Genomic DNA, 20625 nt, shown 5'->3' with positions numbered 1-20625 from the left:
CTTATGTATTTCTGGGGTCAAGACAAGCCTTCACTTTTAAAATAAATGGATTGATTAATCTGTGATCTCCAGAGAGAATCACAGTGAGATACAGATACCATTTCAGACTCTGCATTATCCAGCTGAACTAGCCATCTCTAGATCAGATAGAGTCCCCTGGCTAGAGAGAAGCAGCCAAAGCTAGCAGCCTAGCCAGATCAGATGACACCACCCCTGCTGATCTTTGGTCTGCCCCCACCCCATCTTCCCAATTCAAAAAGCCTTGCAGAACAGTTTCAGGTCAGATTCACTTCCTGACGTTCTATAGGACTCCTACCTGCAGAGCTGTTGCCTCTCCTACAGGCATTTACAGTGATATTTCCCACTGTTTATCAGTAATGATAAGCAACTAGGTCAGGCTCTCCTTCCCTCATGCAAAATCTTTTTTTTACATAACTTTAAGCAGGCTTTCTATGCCTAAGCCTTGGTGTAATCTTGAAGGCAGCGATCAGGCAAGGGCCTTACACTGCCATAAAACTGACTCATTCAAGACTACACACTGCCTGGCAGGATGACTTCTGCTACACCATGTGCCTTAATAGCATCTTCTTAGGGTGTAATGTTATTTTCTTAATTCTAAGGCTTTTGACAACGTAGCACAAAACTCCAAACATACACATTACTGCTCCTTGAAAATCCTCCACAAACTCAAATTTGTCCCGTTACTTTAACCCCTCTGGCACATCACCTTAGTTTGTTCCCCATTTCATTGGAAGCATCTCCTGTCAGGAAGGGAGGACATGGGCAAGTTGTTCATACTCTGACTGCATGCACCAAGTAACACAGACTTCTTGTTATTATAACAGCTCTTGGCCCAGGGTAAGGACATCAGCAGTGTAAGTTTAGGTCACACAGGGTTATTTGCATTGCTGAATTTGTTCAATGCCTCACCAGCTACTTAAAAGCTCTCTTTACTTCAGTAAAAAATTTTCTAACCCTCTCAACCAGCCAAGTGATTTATATTTAATTTTAACCTGATACATGGCATGGCTCAAGGCTCTGTCCTAGCCTAATTGTGATCAAGATAAATGTAATATCTCTGAGTTATTTGTAGCAGTTGTCCCCATTCTTATACAGATGACACAGATCTGTCAGTTTTAAGAAAGAGAAAAAAAGATTTTTCTTGGTTTGCGTTAACAACATCCTCAGACAGATGAAAGAACTGGGTGGGTGAAGGGAGAAAATGGTGGGAAGCAACAGACAGTGAAAGTTAGTAAAGATCCGCAGTTAAGCATTTTACCCTCCCTTCTTGCAATCAGAGGTCAAAACAGCACCATTTAAAAATATTCTGATACCCTAGTACTCTTTAGCACCTTACATACTCTACCATTATTTGCACTTGTCCCAACAGACTGTTTGAAACTGAAGAATTTTTAAAAAAATATTTTAATTGTTGCCTCAGAACAAAACCACTCTTTAGTGCTACTACTGTCATTGGCTTTGAATAAACTTTCAAAAGTGCTGTGATAGACATAACACTTATGCTACAACTTCTGCCTTTTTTATCAACTAAATCAATAACACTTTTTTCTTAAACCTACATAAATTAAAAAAATAATAATTTTTGTCTTTAAGGCCTTTTTTCCCTTCCTTTCTCTGGGGAAAGAATATTCCTCATTCTCTGCCACAGGACATCTGGGTGGCAGCAGCTGGAAGCATGAGCTGCACTGAAGGAACAAAACCTATGCAGAATGAAGAAATGCTTGTCCCAGTGGTCTCCATCTCATATGTACAAGTGACTGAAACCCACCCCTGGATAACTCACTTTGTTCACTTTGCTGCCTTGGACGTCCATTGCTTCACCTTCTAACCCTCAGGATCACTAAGACTGCTGATCCTTGAAGAGCTCCAAGTCAGCACTGACTGCCACAGGTCCTGCTGCTTACCCAAGCAAAAGCTGGGGGCGCTTTTCCCCCTGCTCTCATCTTATTTGGAAGGAGGGGAGCAGGGTGGGAACCAACAAGCACCAGGTCAAATAAGGAAGACCAGACCAGTCCTCTTGAGTACAGATACACATTAGAGAAAGGAAAAAAGAAAAAAAATCTGACTGCCTTCTCATCTCAGGTTTGTCACATCACTTGCACTTTTCTCCTTAAAAGCCATCTAGATCCTCACATCAGCTGAGACCATCTCAACTTTCACCAAGCAATCCCAAACTTTATGACAAGAATGTGAAGATGATTCACTATTGCTAATGATACTGCTTAGTGCACTGACATACAGTAGATACGAATGTCAACACACATGGTATGTTACCTCAAATCAAGTAGGCTCAGAACATGACAAATTTACCATAAGACAATGAGAGTCTATTTATATGTTCTCATCTTTATTTTCTTTCACCAGTTGATTGCATGATATCTTTCTGATATTCCCTGCATCATGTTTTATTGTAGTTTTTCAGATAGCATGCTCTGTTTTAAGGAAAATCATTCACCTGAGTATCAGAACTGAGGCCCCTGAGCTCATACTTGACACTGACAGTGCACAGAGAGTGAATTAACAGACTGCTGGTCTATTGAGACTGCCAGAAATGAAGCTCCGCTACCTAGTGCTTCCTCTGTGGATACAGCAAGGGGAGCTAACTTTGCAGGAACTTCTTAGAACAGAAAGTGTAATTGCAATATCAGTCTGTAAATATTAACACCAAAACTATGAGTTCACTCCAGAGGCTTATAGTATATGCATTTTCTTCCAAAGTCTACTCTTGGATCAGAGAGCTCAGTCAGAGGATGGCCAAGCATCATGCCGTTATGCCAGATATCAGCCTTGGAATGCATTTTGAAAATCTGAGAGACCATTACTCTTTAATTTTTATTACACTGTCCTCTCTACCTCCCCTTTGAGCTACTTATTCAGTATTTATTACATAGTTTTCCTCACTTTTTTTTCATTTTGATAGATTACTTCTTAAAAAAAAAAACCAAACTTTAGAAATTAGAGTTCTCATCCCTGAGACCAATTTAACTTTCTTCCCCCCCTTAATACAGATTTCTCATTTGCTTAAATTACAACTCGTATTAGAAAACTAAGTTTCTGGAATAGGGTTGTAGCCTTTCTCAACACGATTTAGATATTATTCATTCACTACATGGGAAATAAACATATTTTATCATAGTGATCTATACAGGAATGAACTTTCATTTGGTGGTTTATTTATTTATTTATTAATAATTGGCAAGAACTAACAACTGAATGCAGCAGAACACATAGGCATAGAAGAAAACTTGCAAGACGTAGTACAAATTATCGTTAAAGATTATTATCCATTTTAAAGAATAATTCAGTATGTTCTTCTCTTCCACTGCAAAAAGCTAGGTCACACTCATCAAGAGCCTTAATAGACTTTTCAGCAGTTGTCAAAGCTACTCCATCTGAGACCTCATTTTCAGCCAGAGGCATTCAGCTCTTCCTAGATGTTATTTAAATATACATGACTGGAGGGCTTTCTATGAGACTGTCTAAAGTAATTTGTTTTGTAACTGTCCCCCCTCCCCAACATACACCCTCATAATTTTTAACACACATACAAGAATACTGGAAGTGTTATTGCCAAGCATGTTCACATTTACAGTTAATGCTATAACAGTGAAGATTTTTAATGTTATAGTATTAGCTCAGCTAATATGCTATTTCCAGAAATGTCTGGATGATTTTTAGTTCTAAAGACCAGATTATTATTAAGAATCATCTAACAAAAGGATTCTCTTCTTTTTCTGGTTTAATAGCACTACCTGACCATGCTATTCCATCACTATCTCACAACAGATTTTGGAAGGCAATATTTGAACTGAATACACTGGGGAAAAACTGACCAAGAGTAGGGTTTTTTTCCCAGCAACTTAATTTTCATTTAAGCAAGAGTTACAATGCTGAAGTCTTTCTACAGTTCTTTCTCACCACTCATGAAAGTTTTCAATATAGATTATTTTTCTTCAAAGCAGTTCTGTGGTTGACATTGTCTGATTCGTTTGTTCCTAAGCACTTTTGGAACCAGCTTCAGTAAGATTTGAGATACTAATCTTCAATCATGCTTCAATTACTCACAAGTGCAACATCTCTGCTTTGTGTTCTTAAGATATATAGTTACATAAACTAGCTAAATCTTTTCCTGAAATATTTAATCTATTCCACAGCATTTAAAGTTAATAGCTAAGGATTTCTGGAAATACATAGGCTCTTGGATCATGAATCCATGAGTCAATTGCTCATTTACTTCTGTTAACCCTGTAGTTGTTTTCACTCAACGTTTACCAGTTTCAAGAAGGAATTAGACTACATTCTCCCTAATGGCTCATGAGAAATAATTTTCAAGGAAAACTGGTAACAGCAGGATGTAATGATTTCCATATAACCAAGAACAAAAGCATATCAGATCACAAGCTCTGAAACAGAGGCTATGTTTCAATGTGTAGGTGGCTATTAATACAACGGAGCTCAGATGTTTGTTTAGAACCACTAGAACATCATAACTAACACACAACTACTAGAACCCATCTCTTTATGCTAATATGCCTCAGGTAATAGTTCTAAATTATCTTTGTGACTTATTGTAGTTGGATTAAAGCCAATTTTATTCACTATTTAGTTCAACTTCAACCCAAATCTCTTTTAGTGGAAAGCAACATCTTCATAGCCAAAACTTTCTGCACTGCAGAAGTCATAGAACGAAGTACCCAAGAAATTGTTCCCCAAAATTAACTTCATTTACTAACTTCAATGAACTAACAATTGCTTCTGTTAAAAACCTGGTCTAACAGGTATTCAGACTTCTAATTCATCCAATAGCTAATCAATAACTAAGTAACTTTTAAAACCAGTAGTTACAGATTATATTGTTAGGTTTATATATGCTACAAAATTTAAGTTGTCTAACACATCAGACCAACACAGGAGAATTCACAAAGCTAACAACTCTTCAGTGACTCGGATACAAATTCTTTCACTGATGTAACAAAACAGTCTAGTATATAGCTTCATTCATAAAATTTCAATGTAAATATTTTCTCACAAATATTATGAAAGCACTATCTATTAAGGTTAATCCTTTCTAAGTGGAAGTGACTTAGGACACCAATTTTTGGATTGATGAAACAATAATTGAGAAACACGATCTTTCATATACTTATGCACGCAATTCTGTGTGAAACTTTTTTTTTTATGGTCATCTTAATATGTAGGATTGAGCAAACATCCTAATAGCAGGAAAGATATATACAACTACATCATTATGACAAATGTCCTACATTTTTTCAAAGTGAAAATGAGAATTAAATAGTATTAGGTACCTCCTCAGACTACCAAGTGTCCCTAGCTCTGTCACTTTCCTATAAATTCCTATTTTCATTACAAAATGAATAAATATCAGAACATACTTCTGGTGAAACTGTGTCATCCCCAAAGATACCACAAAATTCTGCTGAAACGTTCATTTTTCAACAGCTGTCTATATAAGCATTTTGGAGGGTACTAAAGTACAATTTCTCAGGAATATTTTGCAGTAAAAAAAAAAAATTTTTTTGACAGATATTATTCTGTAGCCTTCTCTGAAAAGCTCAGTTCAGCAAAGATACAAATCTTCTTTGACATCTGAATAGTTACGTACATCCATTTTTCACGTCCTTGAGTATATGTTTTTCTCTTCACAATTGGAAATCCCACAAAAATGCAAGAAATAACCAAGTGCAATAAATAAGTCCTCTTGTTGTGAATAACTCCCATTAAAGACCCCATAGAACATTTATGGAGGAGGAGTCCCAAGTTGTCAAAGGCTTCTTTTTTAGGTCACTCACCTTAGGTAACTCCCATTCGGACCGGGAACCATCAGCACTGTAGTAGTATGGTCTACCTTGTTCATCCGCATGTTTTATCCACTGTAAAAAGAAATGTGATGACAGGAAATGTAATCAGAGTGACAGTCCCAACAAAGTAAATCTCTGATACTTGGGATTTAAAGTTAATTTTTAATAAAGTGCCATCCACTTCAGCAGTGTCTACTGCACAGCCTCCATTAACCAAGGTTAGTTAGCAATGACAGCAACACAGTTTTCAGCTTTCTGAATTGAGTTCACTAATATTTTTACCTTCCATAACTCCTCAGAAAATAGTCCTGCAATATCACACAGAAGAGATTGTGATAAACAGGTATTTTAGAAGATGGTATATCTCAATCTTATCAACATTATAGTGTCAGTTTAAGGAGGCACAATCTTTGCATCAGATGTGCATAAGGATTTTATACATAAAATCACAAAATTACAAGAAGCTCAACCAGCAACTGCTGATAATTTAAGAGATAATTGCACTTGTTGAACAACTCCTTTTTAAAACATAAACAGGAATATGAGATGCAGTTCCTAACTAAATCATGCAGAGGATAATATAATTTCTGTAACCTCTATAAGCAACACTCCCAATCAAAGAAGTAAAACTATGACAACTGTCACTAGTCATGCAGAAAGGAAAGAATTGCAATGAGCAAAAGTTTACAAGAAGATCGCACAAAAATGTGCACAGAAACACTCGCAGCAAGGCTCTTGGGTCAAGCAGGTTTCACAAGATTGCCTTCCAATAAACTGTTTGTTACAGGAAACATGGTTTTCTATCAATCCCAGTGCCATTTAAAAGAAAAAGGTTGCATATTTGCCAAAACATGGGTATATGCTCTACAGATGTTTAGCAGAAATAGATTTAAGTAGGATAAAATTCCAAAACAGACATAAAATTCAATTATTTAAAAACTTTCAAAAAACACTCGCATACAACAACTAGAGAAGAGGTGGTGCTATAATATGATAAACAAAAAGCGTTCAGTAGTTTGAAGTTAAAAAACCCAAAATGCAACTTTAGTGAACAATTTTAAAAATGGACTGCTTTACAAATATAAACAAATATTGTTATTTATCCTAGCTGGGAGAAATTTTTATGACAAGCTTAGAATCACAGTAAGTTGTCAGTAGCAATTAGATAATTGGAATAGAACATAAATCTGCTGATATGGCTGTAGTTTAATTAAGAAGATTGTCTACATCTGAAAGCAGTACTAAAAATCTCCAGTAAAGGATGAAACTGATAAAGTAGCATTATTTTCAGTTCGAAACCATCCTAACTGGAAGGCCTATGTAGACGAGAACAGCTCTTAAGACAGTAAGAAAACCATTATATTGGTATGAAGTTCATTCCTGAAGTGTAACCAAGAGGACGGGGGAGGGCAGGAATTAAAAAAATTATACATTATATGTTTGTTTAATATAATCTGACATCCAACTGGAAATAAGAAAATTTTTCTCTAAATGGTAATGAACACAAAGGAAAAAAAGTCAGTTCAGTTGCTAAAGTTTCATGCATATTTGAAAAACAAAAGGAGATACTGCTGAGATATCTGCATTTCTAACAATGAATTAGTGGGAAGAGATTTAGAACACGTGATGAGAAGAAGGAAAAAGTACCTTTTCATTAGTATAGTCATTGGTATATAAGGTTTGACCGTGTTCATCCAACTCTTCTGACCAACCCTTTGGAGGAGAACCATACTGACTATCTGACTGGCTGTAACAAGAACTGTGGTCGTTCTCTTCTGATGAAAGATGCTACAAGTAGTCAGAAACATACAAGGCAGTTTTGAGAATGAAAGCGTTTTAAAATCTGAAAGATCAAAGATTATTTGACTAGAAAGAGAATAGTAATAAATTCAGGGAGTTCACATTTTTATATCTTACATCCAAGAATAAGAGATGTATTTTCACAGTGCAGATATATTTCATAATTGCTAGGCAATTGAAAGCATTTTCAGAACAACTGGTTTATACTGATACAATTTTTTTTTAGTTCTACTATACTAGATTTCAGCTACTCAAATTTAAATTGAATTTTTTTGCCAATCTAAATTTTATTCCAACAAATTTACATTATTGAATGATGAAGAAAGTTAGCTTTAGTAATGTGCATTGCCTCAGAAAACTTGCGAGAACTGCTACCTTGGTTTCCTGGCAACATCCCACCTTATGTACCTGAACCCTTTCATTCCCTTCCCAAATAGTATCTGGAAACAGGACAATCATCAAGGACAACTTGAAACTCTAGTTGAACCTTTGTAGGTCCCAGTACTTTACAGTACTTGTGTAATGCATCCTAAAATATTAGGAATTTCCACTCTCCTTCCAACTCTGATGCTTGTGACAATGAGCAATGCAAAAGCAAGACTTTCTACCAGGTACAGCTAGCTGAGGCGTAAGATTATTTTCTGAAGGTAGAAGTGAATTATAATGTAAAGAACAAGTTTGATGTGTAAAGTAGAAAATAGATTTTGCACACACACCCCAAACAATTTCTGTTTCCTCATACACTTTGCACATCTCCTTGCTAACATATTGTAGTATTATTCCAAGCATCCATTCCATGCATCAAAAAAAAAATCTCCCTGCATTCATCTCCCACAACAACATCTCTACGCCAGGGCCTCCTGAGGAATTCCCTGCAGATTTCCTTTCACACCATCTTGGATCCTCAGCTAGCAGGAGGCATAACACTTAAGAGGGAAACACACCCTGCTATTCAGAAGTTACGATAGTTAAATATTGACTAAGGTTCAATAACACAAGTATAAGGGTTTTGAGGAAAACTAGAAAGCAGGAAAAAAGCAGAACTTCCATTTTAAACTAGGAAAAAATTCTCTCCTGAAAAATCTTACCAAAAAATATCCCAGTATCAGAAACTCACCGGTTTTTAAAAGTGTCCTGGTTTTGGCTGGGATAGAGTTAATTTTCTTCCTAGTAGCTGGTATAGTGTTGTGTTTTGGATTTAATGAGAATAAGGCTGATAACACACTGACACTTTTAGTTGTTGCTAAGTAGTGTTTACACTAAGTCGAGGACTTTTCAGCTTCTCATGCCCTGCCAGTGAGAAGGCTGGAGAAGCACAAGAAATTGGGAGGGGACACAGCCAGGACAGCTGACTCAAACTGGCCAAAGGGATATTCCATACCATATGACGTCATGCTCAGTATGTAAACTGGGGAAAAACTGGCCGGTGGCTGCTGCTCAGGAACTGGCTGGGCATCCGTCAGCAAGTGGTGAGCAACCGCATTGTGCATCATTTCTTTTGTATATTCTAATTCTTCTATTATTATCATTATTATTGCTATTATTATTATTTTCTTTCTTTTCTGTCCTATTAAACTGTCTTTATCTCAGCCCACAAGTTTTCTCAGTTTTACTTTTCTGATTCTCTGCTCCATCCCACAAGGGGTGGGGGGGCAGAGGGAGGAAGGGAGCGAGCGAGTCTGTGAGGCTTAGTTCGCAACTGGGGTTAAACCACAACAAAAAAATCAGTGGTTTTAGAGACTACGGTGTTTAGTGATATTTCCAAATAACTACTATATAGGGTTTTGGTGTTACATTTCTGAGTACCTTACCACTTGTGTGACACAAACTCCCTATGCTGACACAAGCCAGCTTACCAAGCACAGAAAAACCCATGGGAAATTTTCATGTCATTAACAATGTAACATGAAAAAATGTAGGGTCCTCTACAGCCTATAGAATTCGAGCATGTAAACTATGGATTAAACAGTGCTACCTCACTTGCACATGGGGTAACATGAAATTCTGAATCTTCAATTTCTAACCGTGGGGCAGGGGGGCGGGGGGGGAGGGTTTAGTCCTCAGTCCCATTTTTACACTTGAAGAATTAAGACTGAGGAGTTGATAAGAGAGATATTGGCCCTATTTGAACTACTGTTTTATAAGATAGCTATATTGTATACACATATTTAAGTTTACATTATCTTTTAATGGTTAAATATTAAGTGACATACATGCAAAGTAGTAGACTATTAACTATTAACAGGAATTATGACCAAATAACATAATGCATTTGTATTTGCCTCTGCCAAGCAACTCCTGATACTGACGAAACACTGTACACATACAAAACTAAACAGAAGACTAAAAAATGAAAGTTCTCCTAGAAAAAACAATGTTGTTCAGTAAAAGTTACTGTTAATGTGTCTAAGGCACCCATATAGAAACAGTCTTGATGCTTCAAGGTTTAACTAATCTCACATACCTTTGCAGACCTAAACTTAAAGGAAATTCCTGAGTTGTTACAAAGTTTACCAAGCCAAGGCATTTCTTGCCCCATAGCTAGTAGGAACAACTGCTAAAGCTGCATCAACAGGGGTTAGAGAACACTGGCCAAACCACGTTCAGCAGCTTTCAATTTAACTTTCAACACTTTTTCAGTATTAACTGCATATAGGCTTTTTATGTATCATGCATGCTTTTTCTCAGAGCCCCATCCTCAATTACACTATACCACATTTAAATAAAGCCATCTTAGGCAGACAGCTGCCCAACCTTACACCTTGTAAGAAATTTGCCGTGACACCGAAAGGAATTACAGAAAAGGTCCCCAACACCATCGTTTATACTGTCTTTCTTGGTTTTTTTCCCATTTACCCAGAATATTCTTGAGGGCAGAGATCAGTTCATCACCATGCATTTAATAAAAAAAAGGAACACCTACAGTCTCTCTTCTATCACTTAACCAGCCTAGTTTTGAAAATTACTCCTACTTCTTTAAAAAAAAAAAAAATCAAAATAATAAAGAATACTAATTAAAGAAGGTAGTGTCCCTTAATTACCTTTGTTTATCTTGAAACAAAAAATCAGGAATGGAATTGCCTCTTGGCCACATGTTTTAAATGTAGTTTTCAATTTAAATGAAATCCTGTTGCTCTTCTATAGCTTGCTGGTTAATGTGTTGGTCTCTACTTCACATTATGTCACCTAGCTAGGCATTAAGAGGTTTGCCTTTCTCGGATATGGTGACATCTCATCCCTTTTACAGTCCACCTTAATTAAAACATTTCACTATCTGACAAATTTCTCTCAGTTACTGTTAAGCACTCCTTCCTCAAATACATTAACAATTCACTACCTCTGACAAGTTTTACCTGCAATTCCAAAATCTTACACACTTTCCTAGAGGCCCTGTTGATAGGACTTCACTGCTGACCCCAACCCCCTCCAAATAACTGCCGTAACCTACAACTGTTTCCTTTGTACCATATCCATTACCAACTTCTTTGACAAATTAGGTACAATTTTGCCCCTACTTAATTATTCAATAAACTTCAATTTCCTACTCACAAAGTTCTAAGACCAACTATAAGTTATTTCATGTTCTAATATATTGCATATATATTAGAATATATGATCATTCGCAGTTCTCAGTTTTACATCACCTTGCCATTTTGCTACCTAATAAAATGCAAGCTGCTCTGAAGACAAATCAATAGAGATACAACTAGCATTTAACCTTCCTGCATATGCTTTTTTATAACTAACTCTGAAGGGAATAAGCATAACTCAGACTAGTGTGTAAAAGCCAACTTAACTTCATTATAATAAATTAAATCTGTTTTCACTAATTATTAGGACATATTTGCTCTAAGTCTTCATAATCAGAAAAAAATTGGGATCTCCTATATTTTATTGTAGCTTAGGCTTGGATCTCAACCTTTACTCTAAGTGTTTTGGTTTAAAGTACTCAGAGATCATAAAAGAAAAGGTGAACGCGAGCAGTGGAGTGCGAAGTACACCCCCAAATGCAGAACAGAAAAGAAAGCGGGAGGGAAGGCAGCTTCAAAATCAACACATGACTGCTGGAAAGTAGATTGACATGGCCTTGCAACATTTATCTCTCTAGACTCAAACTTCGACTACCCAGCCAGAGAGGACACATATTACTTACAGAACTTGTGCTACTGGAAATATAAACTTGTGTCTAGTTAAAAATTAATCAAAATATGCATCATCCATTGGTCTTACAAAGACTGAAAACTTGACAGATATAACTGTCCGAAGGCAAATCTGCAGTATCTCAAGCATCACAAAAAAAAAAACCCAGAAGATCTGAGCTGAAATAAGTTATGGGCAATTAAAAAAATTATTAAAAAAAAAAATCAAGCTTTCTGAACATGCAACCATATGGTGAGGTTGTGGTACAGAGGTATGAGTAAGAGTCGGAGGGATCATTTGCGCATGAGGAGGGAGGGAGACAGAATTACTGGAAGTCCTTCTATGAAAACAAGGAAGAATGATGACAACAGAAAACCTGTTACACTTACTACAAGGGGAGTTACTGCTCAAAAAAGCAATTGCCTTATCCTGACTAAAACCAAAAGTCTTACCCAGTAAAAGGACAGCCAGTGATAAATTAATAGACTGTCATCAGAGATACCAAAGTGACAGCCACAAACACTGCACCAGTTTACCTGTTACTGCCACTAGCCTGTGGCAAGAAAATGTGGCTGTTTCAATGCTTGTGGATGTCACTGCTGCTATGAAGACCATTGCCAAAGGCAATGAAAGGATCCCTTTTTCCTTTCTCTCCTGCTTCTGGCACTAATGTCCCAGAGGTAAACTTCTATGACAGGACTTCCAGCAATCCAAAATTTTTGAGCAGTCCACAATTAAATTTTAAAACTAAACATTGTAATAGGCTCAGGAGGAAATCCACCTAAACAATACATATTTGAAAAGGGTATATAAAAGTTAAATACGTAGAAGATTTCTTGATAAATGTTTGCTTTTTCTTTCAATCAGGCAACTGATTAACCCAAGTACGGTTTGATCAGAAGAGCACTATTTTAAGCATATTTAAATAGTAATATCCATCTCCCAACTATTCCTTTGCTTTATCTGAACCACTGCAATTCAGATAAATACAAACCACTCGCTGGCTCTCCCCAGAGACTGGATGCACAAAAAATATCTGCATCTCAAATATTAGCCCAAATCATCCTTTAACATACATAACTTCATGGTAAGCTTCAAGTCTCTTAAGCAACGTCTGTGGCAAAGCTTTGCCAAAACATTTTGCAAAAGCAAAAGGTTTGCGTAATGGAAAAAAAAAAAAAAAAAAAATCCATTGATGTATCTAAAGATCATGCTTATGGCCTGGACATAAGCTGGTCAAATGTTCCTATGGCTGACTGCCAAAAGCTGGGGTAGATTTCCTCCCTCCATCAGCGTTTGCTACCCTTGGACCTAGACACTTGGCTAGGTAGAGCTTCTAGCACAACAATTTTAATATTCTCATCTTTTCTCTAGGATAACACTTACAGAATGAAGAAAAGGATTTTTTCAAAGTTAATACAATTTGATAACAAAGTATTCCTCCTTTAACTGCCCTTTCTCCTAGTTTGTTCTACAGCTATCCAAGGCAGAAATCATTGACAAGTGTATAAATTCAAATCTCCTAAGCAAACGGTCAAATAAAATGCTGCAACAAGTTTTCCAGCTAAACTTTCTTTTTATATTCACTATGATTATTCCACCTCTTTAAGAATTCATGAATTAAATAAAATTTGAGTTTGGATAGTCATGTATGCCCCTTTCTAAAAAAAAAAAAAAAAAACAACCACATTTTAAAAGTATCATAGAATATACAGAATTATTAATAGTACGTACAAATCCAAGCATGAAAATAAAAATCAATATATTTTAATTTTATAGAAGCTTCAATTATGTTGGTATTTTTGATGTGAGTGGCAAGTGCTATAGAACTCCATTAAGTCTGGTTTCGACACCAGAACTCTGGAATTCTCTACATCCATCTTAATCTCTAAATCCATCTTAATTCTTCCCTACAAAAATATTTTCCTCTAAGAAAGACATCTCACATTTACTGCCACAGCATTAACCAAGCAGTAGCAAACACCTGTATATCCCCTGCCTTTATTTTACTGTGTATTTAACTGACACTGACAAAAATAAATAATTCCCCTTGCCTTGTTCAACGCATCCCCATAAATCCTGCTTCTAGAAGCACCGTCACACTCCTTCTCCTTTCCCCCTCCTTCTCCCCCAAAAATGTGCCAAATACACTGGGAAAGAGAACGCACTTCACATCAGAGAAGTTACGACAGTTGTCTTATTCTATTGTCATTTATAGCCCTGTTAGTTTCAAAATATCTTAAGTTTTCCTTCACCTTTAAAAGAAAAGCTGCAATACCCGCTGAGGGACTGTAAGGTATTTTTAAAACTTACTACTCTTGTACACAGTTCATGTATACAAAAGCAACTGAAGAGCTAAATTGTTTACTACTCCATACCACGACACATGACCAAAAAGACAAACGACGACACTCCTTGACACCTCGAAACTCAGTGATACCAAATTCCATAGCAAGACAGCATTCATAGGCATGACAATCTCATTGCTTGTGATCTCAGAAGGAACTACCTCATGATCTGCATGGCTCTGGGAATCCCCTTTATTAATGCTTGCATCTCGGGCCCACCGCGGAGGTTTCCAGGTTCGTTCCTGTGATCCTCTGTTGTAGTAATAGCAGCGTCCTGTCGTATCTTTATGGGTTTCCCATTCCCCATTTATTTGGACCGGAGCACTTGTAGGTAGTGGTGGAAGTGCAGACTGAGATATTTTCAGTTCTTGTAAATTAGCATAAACTGGTGAATCAGGCCTCCCTTGGCTTGGTGGAGTAGTTGGCTATTGAGAGAAGAAATGTATTGTTAAAGAGCAAATGAATTTTAGAATGCTCCCTTACAAATCAGAATATATTACAGTAGTAAAACAAACCAACAAACTCCCTTTGTTGTTGTTAAGTACAAAAGCACAAAGGACAGCCACAAGATGCTGGGGAATGAAGACATTAGATTGTTAACTATAAGGTAGATATCACAAGCTATATTTATTTAATGCTGAAACAATTTTTCAGCATTTCCCAGATGACAGCTGATAATTATGTCTTACAGTGGATTTGAAATACACTGGAATCATCATCAGAATAATTATATGCTTGCTTTGTTGAAAAACTTGAGCTTTACTGCTCAAGCATTGCTCAGGAACTGCAAGCAATGTGATCTTGTTCAAGGCAAAACGCAGCATTTCAGAGATGCCACTTGTTCGGCAAAGATGATTCCCCAACCTTTCCCCCTCACTGCTAATACAGATGATGGTGAATGTAAAGCAGCACTTTTATCTTCTCAGGAAGACCTAAACAGACAGTTCAGTCGGAAAGACAAGCACAATGTTGTGACTAAGAAACTGGAAAACACCTGGACGGTTTACCTGCATGCCTTTCCAAACAGATGCTTATTTAAAAATATTTTAAGCAACATTACCAAGTGTTCTGATTATCACTCTCTTACAGAAATTCAGTGGATATTCTTATCCACCTAATTTTATTCATATACACGCACACAAGTAGAACAACAAGTATCTACAAGAAAACAAAAGACTAATGACAATTTCTCCCTAATAAATAGTTTGCTTAGATGAAGGTCAGCAGAAAGCATGGTTAAAAGTCCAGGGCACTCATTGAAACCATGCGTACTTTCAAATAAGCCACTGAAGTGTTTAGGAGAGAAATACATTTTCAGGTGTTCAATTTTTAAAGTGCAATACTAGTATATAAAACACACCATGATGAATATAAAAGCATGTGTTTTCACAAGAGCTGTGATTATGAGATCATGAAAGCAGCTTGTTATTAAATCAAACTGAAGAGTTTCCTGGTAATGCACTGCCATCTCTGTGTTTTAGGGCATATTATTTAGGCACTCCAAAGGAAGGAACTATATAATTTATACCATCCCTTCCCCCTGTTCAGTTTTAATTCAGAAGCTTTGCTGCAGGCAAGTCCTTGTGCCTCTTGTTGCATCTTTCACAGGAAAAAATAGCATATTGCAATAACACATTGCATTACATAAAAGATCTTTTATAATGTACTTTTAAACATTAAAATCATAAACTGCTAATCTAGGCCACATCTAATCATAAGTTATGGGGGTTTGCTCAGGCAAGACAACATATCATACCACACAATCAGATATAAACTGATTGCACCATAGCTAGAACCAAATATGGGCAATATCCACAACCAAAAGGGGAAATAGCTAGAGGGGAACTTAATGAGATTAAAACAGGCACGGACTTGTTTTGTGCGCCTTTAAAAAGGAAAACACAGCTTACTAGATATAGCGAGTACACTATGCTTAAGACAAACCACAAGGGTGGAGGGGGACAGGGGAATTGCAGCACTGGCAAAATCAGAGCGCCAAAACCAATTAGTATTCTCCTCTACCTAATTCAAAGGAAAAAAATCTGTTGATGAACAGTAGAAGACTGTTTTTCTGCTATGCAAGGCGTCCATCCCTGCCTTCTTTTTTTTTTTTTTTTTTTTTTTTTTGAGAAGGGTGGAATGGCTGCCTTTGGTAGAGTTGCTCTTGAGAGCACTAACAGCATAAAGAATGCTACTAGGAACAAAGCATCACCCCACTGTCTTCAGGGATGAACCTCGATTCCCTGGGATGCTGGGAGAGTAACCTTGAGGTCTTCTCATTCAAGAGCACAGTTTCTGCTTTCGTTTCCCAATCATCCTGCAGAGCTGCATTTCCCATGTAAATTGTCCTGCCATTAAACCACAGGGCTTGTCATTTGAAGCAACAAACATACACTTGCACCAGGGAATTCACAAACCTTCAGGTTCTTCCTCTATTTCAAGGAAATGGCAGAAGCAGCACCATCGAGCACCCTGGCTGCTGCAGCAGGAGGCCGGTGGCTTGCACAACACTCCTGTCCTCCTAAAATTACTCTTCCACACAAGACAATAAGGCAGCTCTGGTGTCTGGCTTGCGTTTGCCTGTTGCTTTTTTGTTTCAATTAAGACAATGAAGTGCCATTATTAAAAGAACAGTTCTGTGTATCAATAAAGTGTTTTCCAAATAGAAAGCCTAAAAACTATATCGAGCATTCTGTGTCACAGAACATTTTCTCAGGCAAGACATAGGAATATGGCTCAGAGGTTTCATACTGAGGTTTTCAATGGTTTCAGCATTATAACCAGAACAACTCCAGACGAAACTGCAGCACGTGTATGTGCTAAGCCAACACTGGAGGCTCACAACCAACATACTGCCACACAACGCAGGCAGCATACTAGTTAAATTTAAAACAGTAACCTGATATGAAAGACTAATGAGGCGTTTTCTCCCGAATGCTTAGTACTTCCAAACTCAATACACTGATTTCTGGTTTTCAAGAGAAAGCCAGAAGAGAAAGTCCTGAACAACAAACAAGACCGCTAACTGTCCTGCCATCCAAGCCTCCAGCTACTCTCATTCCCTGTTGCTCTCTCTTCCGACAGATTTTTCAGGGAGAATTACAAGATTTTTGAAAGGCACCTGTAAGTTACTGCTTTCAGCAAAGCATAATGCAAAGCCAACAATCTAACTACAACACACAGCTTAGCTCATAAGTACGTCTTTGAAGAATACAGCTATCTTATCAGGAGCTATTTGAAATAACCACGTAGCACACAATAATAGTTCCTCATACCTCAAGCTATGCAATGAGGTATGTTGTTGTGTCTACAATAATGCTCAGTTCAAAAGCACCTAACCTTATTGTGGCTAATTTTGTGAAGAATTTCTCATTTATTGATGAGAAAAACAGCTTTTAGAAAGCTCAAGGTTTCCTGAAATTAACTTTCACGTACTTTCTACACCAGTGTTGGCAGGAAGGTCGATCCTGTCCCGCCCCCACCTTGGGAAGGAGAGTCCCGCGGAGGGGCAGGTCCCACCAGATCTCCCTGTAGAGCTCCTGTTCAAGACCATGTCCTGCAAAAACCTTTACAGTTTCAAGCCAAAAAGCATATTAATTTAACTGTGTTCCTTTCATTTACCAAACCCACTACTCATTATCAATGTACAAATCTGAATAGATAAAGCATTACCTAGATCAAAATAGTTTCTGACCACTTCCATGGCTGTTTTCCCAAAACCAGACATATGCAGTTAAATAAAAATTAAATACATGCTAAACACTAAGCAGCTCTGTATGTACATGAGGACTTCCAGCTAGAACTTCACTCCCCGAGTTTCATTTTTGCACTAACAAGCTCCAAATGCTCATAAGCATGGAATTAAATCTACCAAGAGAGACTCCTTGTCTTCTCACTATTAGAATCACAAGAACACGTCCTTCAACATGCCCTTACACGTACACACAAAATGCCTTGTACTCAAAACATTTCAACATTCATTTGCTATTGGATATGGATTTCAGACTTTTTCATGTTGCTTTCTCCTGCTAAGAACAGTGAAAGACTTTGCTAGAAAAGTGATAAAGAAAAATTACAAAGCAGAAATACTTCTATGATGCTACAACTTGAATGAAAATTGTACAGTCCATTAACTTTATGACAATGTTATGACTATAAGGACCTCTCCCTGAGCTCAGTAAATGCTTTGTATTTTAATGCTTCAGAAATCTGACGTATTTAAGTTCAGTCTCACAGAAAAGTCTGCTAGCACTAAACCCTTGCAAATTGATAAGGAAGAGAGTTTCACGCAGGCAGGACAAAGTTTCCAAGATCAACACACAACATTCTTTAAATAGGGACTGTACACACAGCTTTTTCAGAACATAGTTTTTATACTGACACAGTAGTAAGCAGATACGTGCCTTTAAATAAAACAACCTGTTAATCATTCATGAATGAACAGTCAACATTTTCAACAAAGGCTGCAGATACGCTATCAGGCCTTTGAACGCTTGAACTCAGTGCAATGAAAAGCAAACTTACTACACGTCACAAGGTACTTTTCATTAGCAAAATGCGTATCAGCTTCTCAGCTGATACCTTAATTTTTAATGTTACCTCATACAAATAGCTTTTTTCAGATGGCAGTACTTGTTTAAGCGTTCAAAATTAAAGCAAACTTAAAAAAAAAAAAAAGGTTCATGGCACTCGAACAGGCTAAGACTGCAGTTCTGGGAAAAACAAGGACTAGAGATCTCTTCCCTATCCACCACATAAAAATGCTTTTGGTTTATTTTCATGCAATGAGAACATACTGCATTGAGGATGCCAGAAATTAAAAGTCAGAAAACAAAGTTTCCTTGAAACTGGCAATTACCTTTTTCCTTTCACAGCACTTAAATCCAAGACAAAAATTTCTAGAACATAACAACTGCTTAAAGAACTGCAATGCTAGCCTGCAAAACATGATCTACCACACATGATTTTCCCTCCTTCACAAATAAATTGCTTTAGTTGTCATGCCTCTGCAGCTTTTCTTAGTGTTATGAACTTGAAATTAAAAACTTCCATTTCAGTAGCAGCATTCTGATTGCTCAAACTAGCTCCTAAAAATAAAATAAAAAAAAAATTAAATAAGCAAATCTCATCTTTATGAAGTTACAAGCAACAGATTGTCCATACTCATGCGAAAGAACAGAAGGAAGGACACTGAAGGAAAAACTGAAGGAAAACAAGTGAATACTGGCTCTTTGCAGCAGCAAGCTGAAGAAAGGAGAACAGGCATATCCCACAGCATCCCAAGACAGGGAATGAAGCATCCCAGTTCCCTCAACAACCGAGCTTCTTGCCAAGGAATTGCCACTGTCCTTTTAGGAAGGCCTGGGACTTCAATACCAGCTTTATTCAACAGGAATGATATAAAAGAAATCTCAAAAAATCTACAGTTTCATTTTCACTAAGTGATAACTTCAGCTGGAATAATTAGCTCATTTCTTCCTTCCTCTTTCTGCTCTTCGCATATGTTTTCAAAAACATGTTCTGGACTCTACCTTCTTTCTAACATATTCAGGCACATTTAAAAAAATTACCGTAGTACCCAAAAATCCAAAAGGGAGATTTTTCAGCAAGTCCTCTACTACCTCAGAGGTGAAGATAGGAAACTAATTTAACAAGCCAAATTGAAATGGGAACCTTAACAATTTTTTATGCACTAACCTCCAACCCTAACTGGATAATTCACTCTAAGTCTAAGGAACATATAAAAAGATGACAGTAGATACTATAAGCCTGTTAATAGTTGACTATAAATTTCAGACAAGCTATAGCAGTGCAAATATTATTTAACTGGCTTGAAGTTCTTGTGTTCAGTTGATTTGCCATTATAAAGTGATAAGAAAAAATAAATGACATTGCAAAGCAATGTAAAATCAAAATCATCCTGTACAAATCAACGATATTTGCCTAGTAAAGGCCATTAAGAAGTTAAATGTCTAGAATGTCCCTTTTAAACATTAAGCAGATACACTCAAAGTAATTTTTTTAAATGGCTAGCGAATAACTTCCCATCAGATTGAAAACAGTAAAATTAAGCATTTGATTTACTTTCACTAATTCTACCTTTTGGTCAATTTGCATTTTACTTACACTGAATTACAGGTTGATCTGTTACTTTCTTCCATTTCTGGAGATATTTACATGCAATTCATTTTAATATAAATACATCTATTAATATTTTGGTTTATGAAACTAGACTATGAAACAAAGACTCTTAGTACCTAGGACATCGTGTTCTGCCAGAATGCACTTGTTATTTCAGTCATTTAAGTTCCCTTCTGCTTTTGCTCTCCCATAACGCCAAAAAAAAAAATTTCCCAAAATATAAATCTTTATCTGGTGATACTGTAATGCCTTATCAATTAAAAAAAATAAAAATCTAGATGCATAGCAAAAAGCCTCCAAAACTAGATATACTCCCTTCAATATGAAAATCATAGAATCATTATGGTAGGAAGAGA

General features: G+C 36.9%; 1 protein-coding gene across 1 annotated transcript in view; it reads right to left on the bottom strand.

Moving 5' to 3' along the window:
- Positions 1-17694, bottom strand: part of LOC104169624 (rho GTPase-activating protein 12-like) — a gene marked incomplete at its 5' end in the record, with an annotated part of 47080 nt that extends 29386 nt beyond the window's left edge. Inside the window, 5 exons of the mRNA XM_009710598.1 lie at positions 5832-5912; positions 7488-7628; positions 14290-14553; positions 15995-16013; positions 17564-17694. Of these exons, the coding sequence (XP_009708900.1) occupies positions 5832-5912; positions 7488-7628; positions 14290-14553; positions 15995-16013; positions 17564-17694 (636 nt within the window). The remainder of the gene's footprint in view (positions 1-5831; positions 5913-7487; positions 7629-14289; positions 14554-15994; positions 16014-17563) is intronic.
- Between the last annotated feature and the right edge of the window lie 2931 nt (positions 17695-20625).

Source organism: Cariama cristata, unplaced genomic scaffold (genome assembly GCF_000690535.1).
Source record: "Cariama cristata isolate BGI_N322 unplaced genomic scaffold, ASM69053v1 scaffold43651, whole genome shotgun sequence".
Taxonomy (NCBI): domain Eukaryota; kingdom Metazoa; phylum Chordata; class Aves; order Cariamiformes; family Cariamidae; genus Cariama; species Cariama cristata.
The sequence above is the reverse complement of the archived record's forward strand: the minus strand, read 5'-3'. Positions and strand labels throughout refer to the sequence as shown.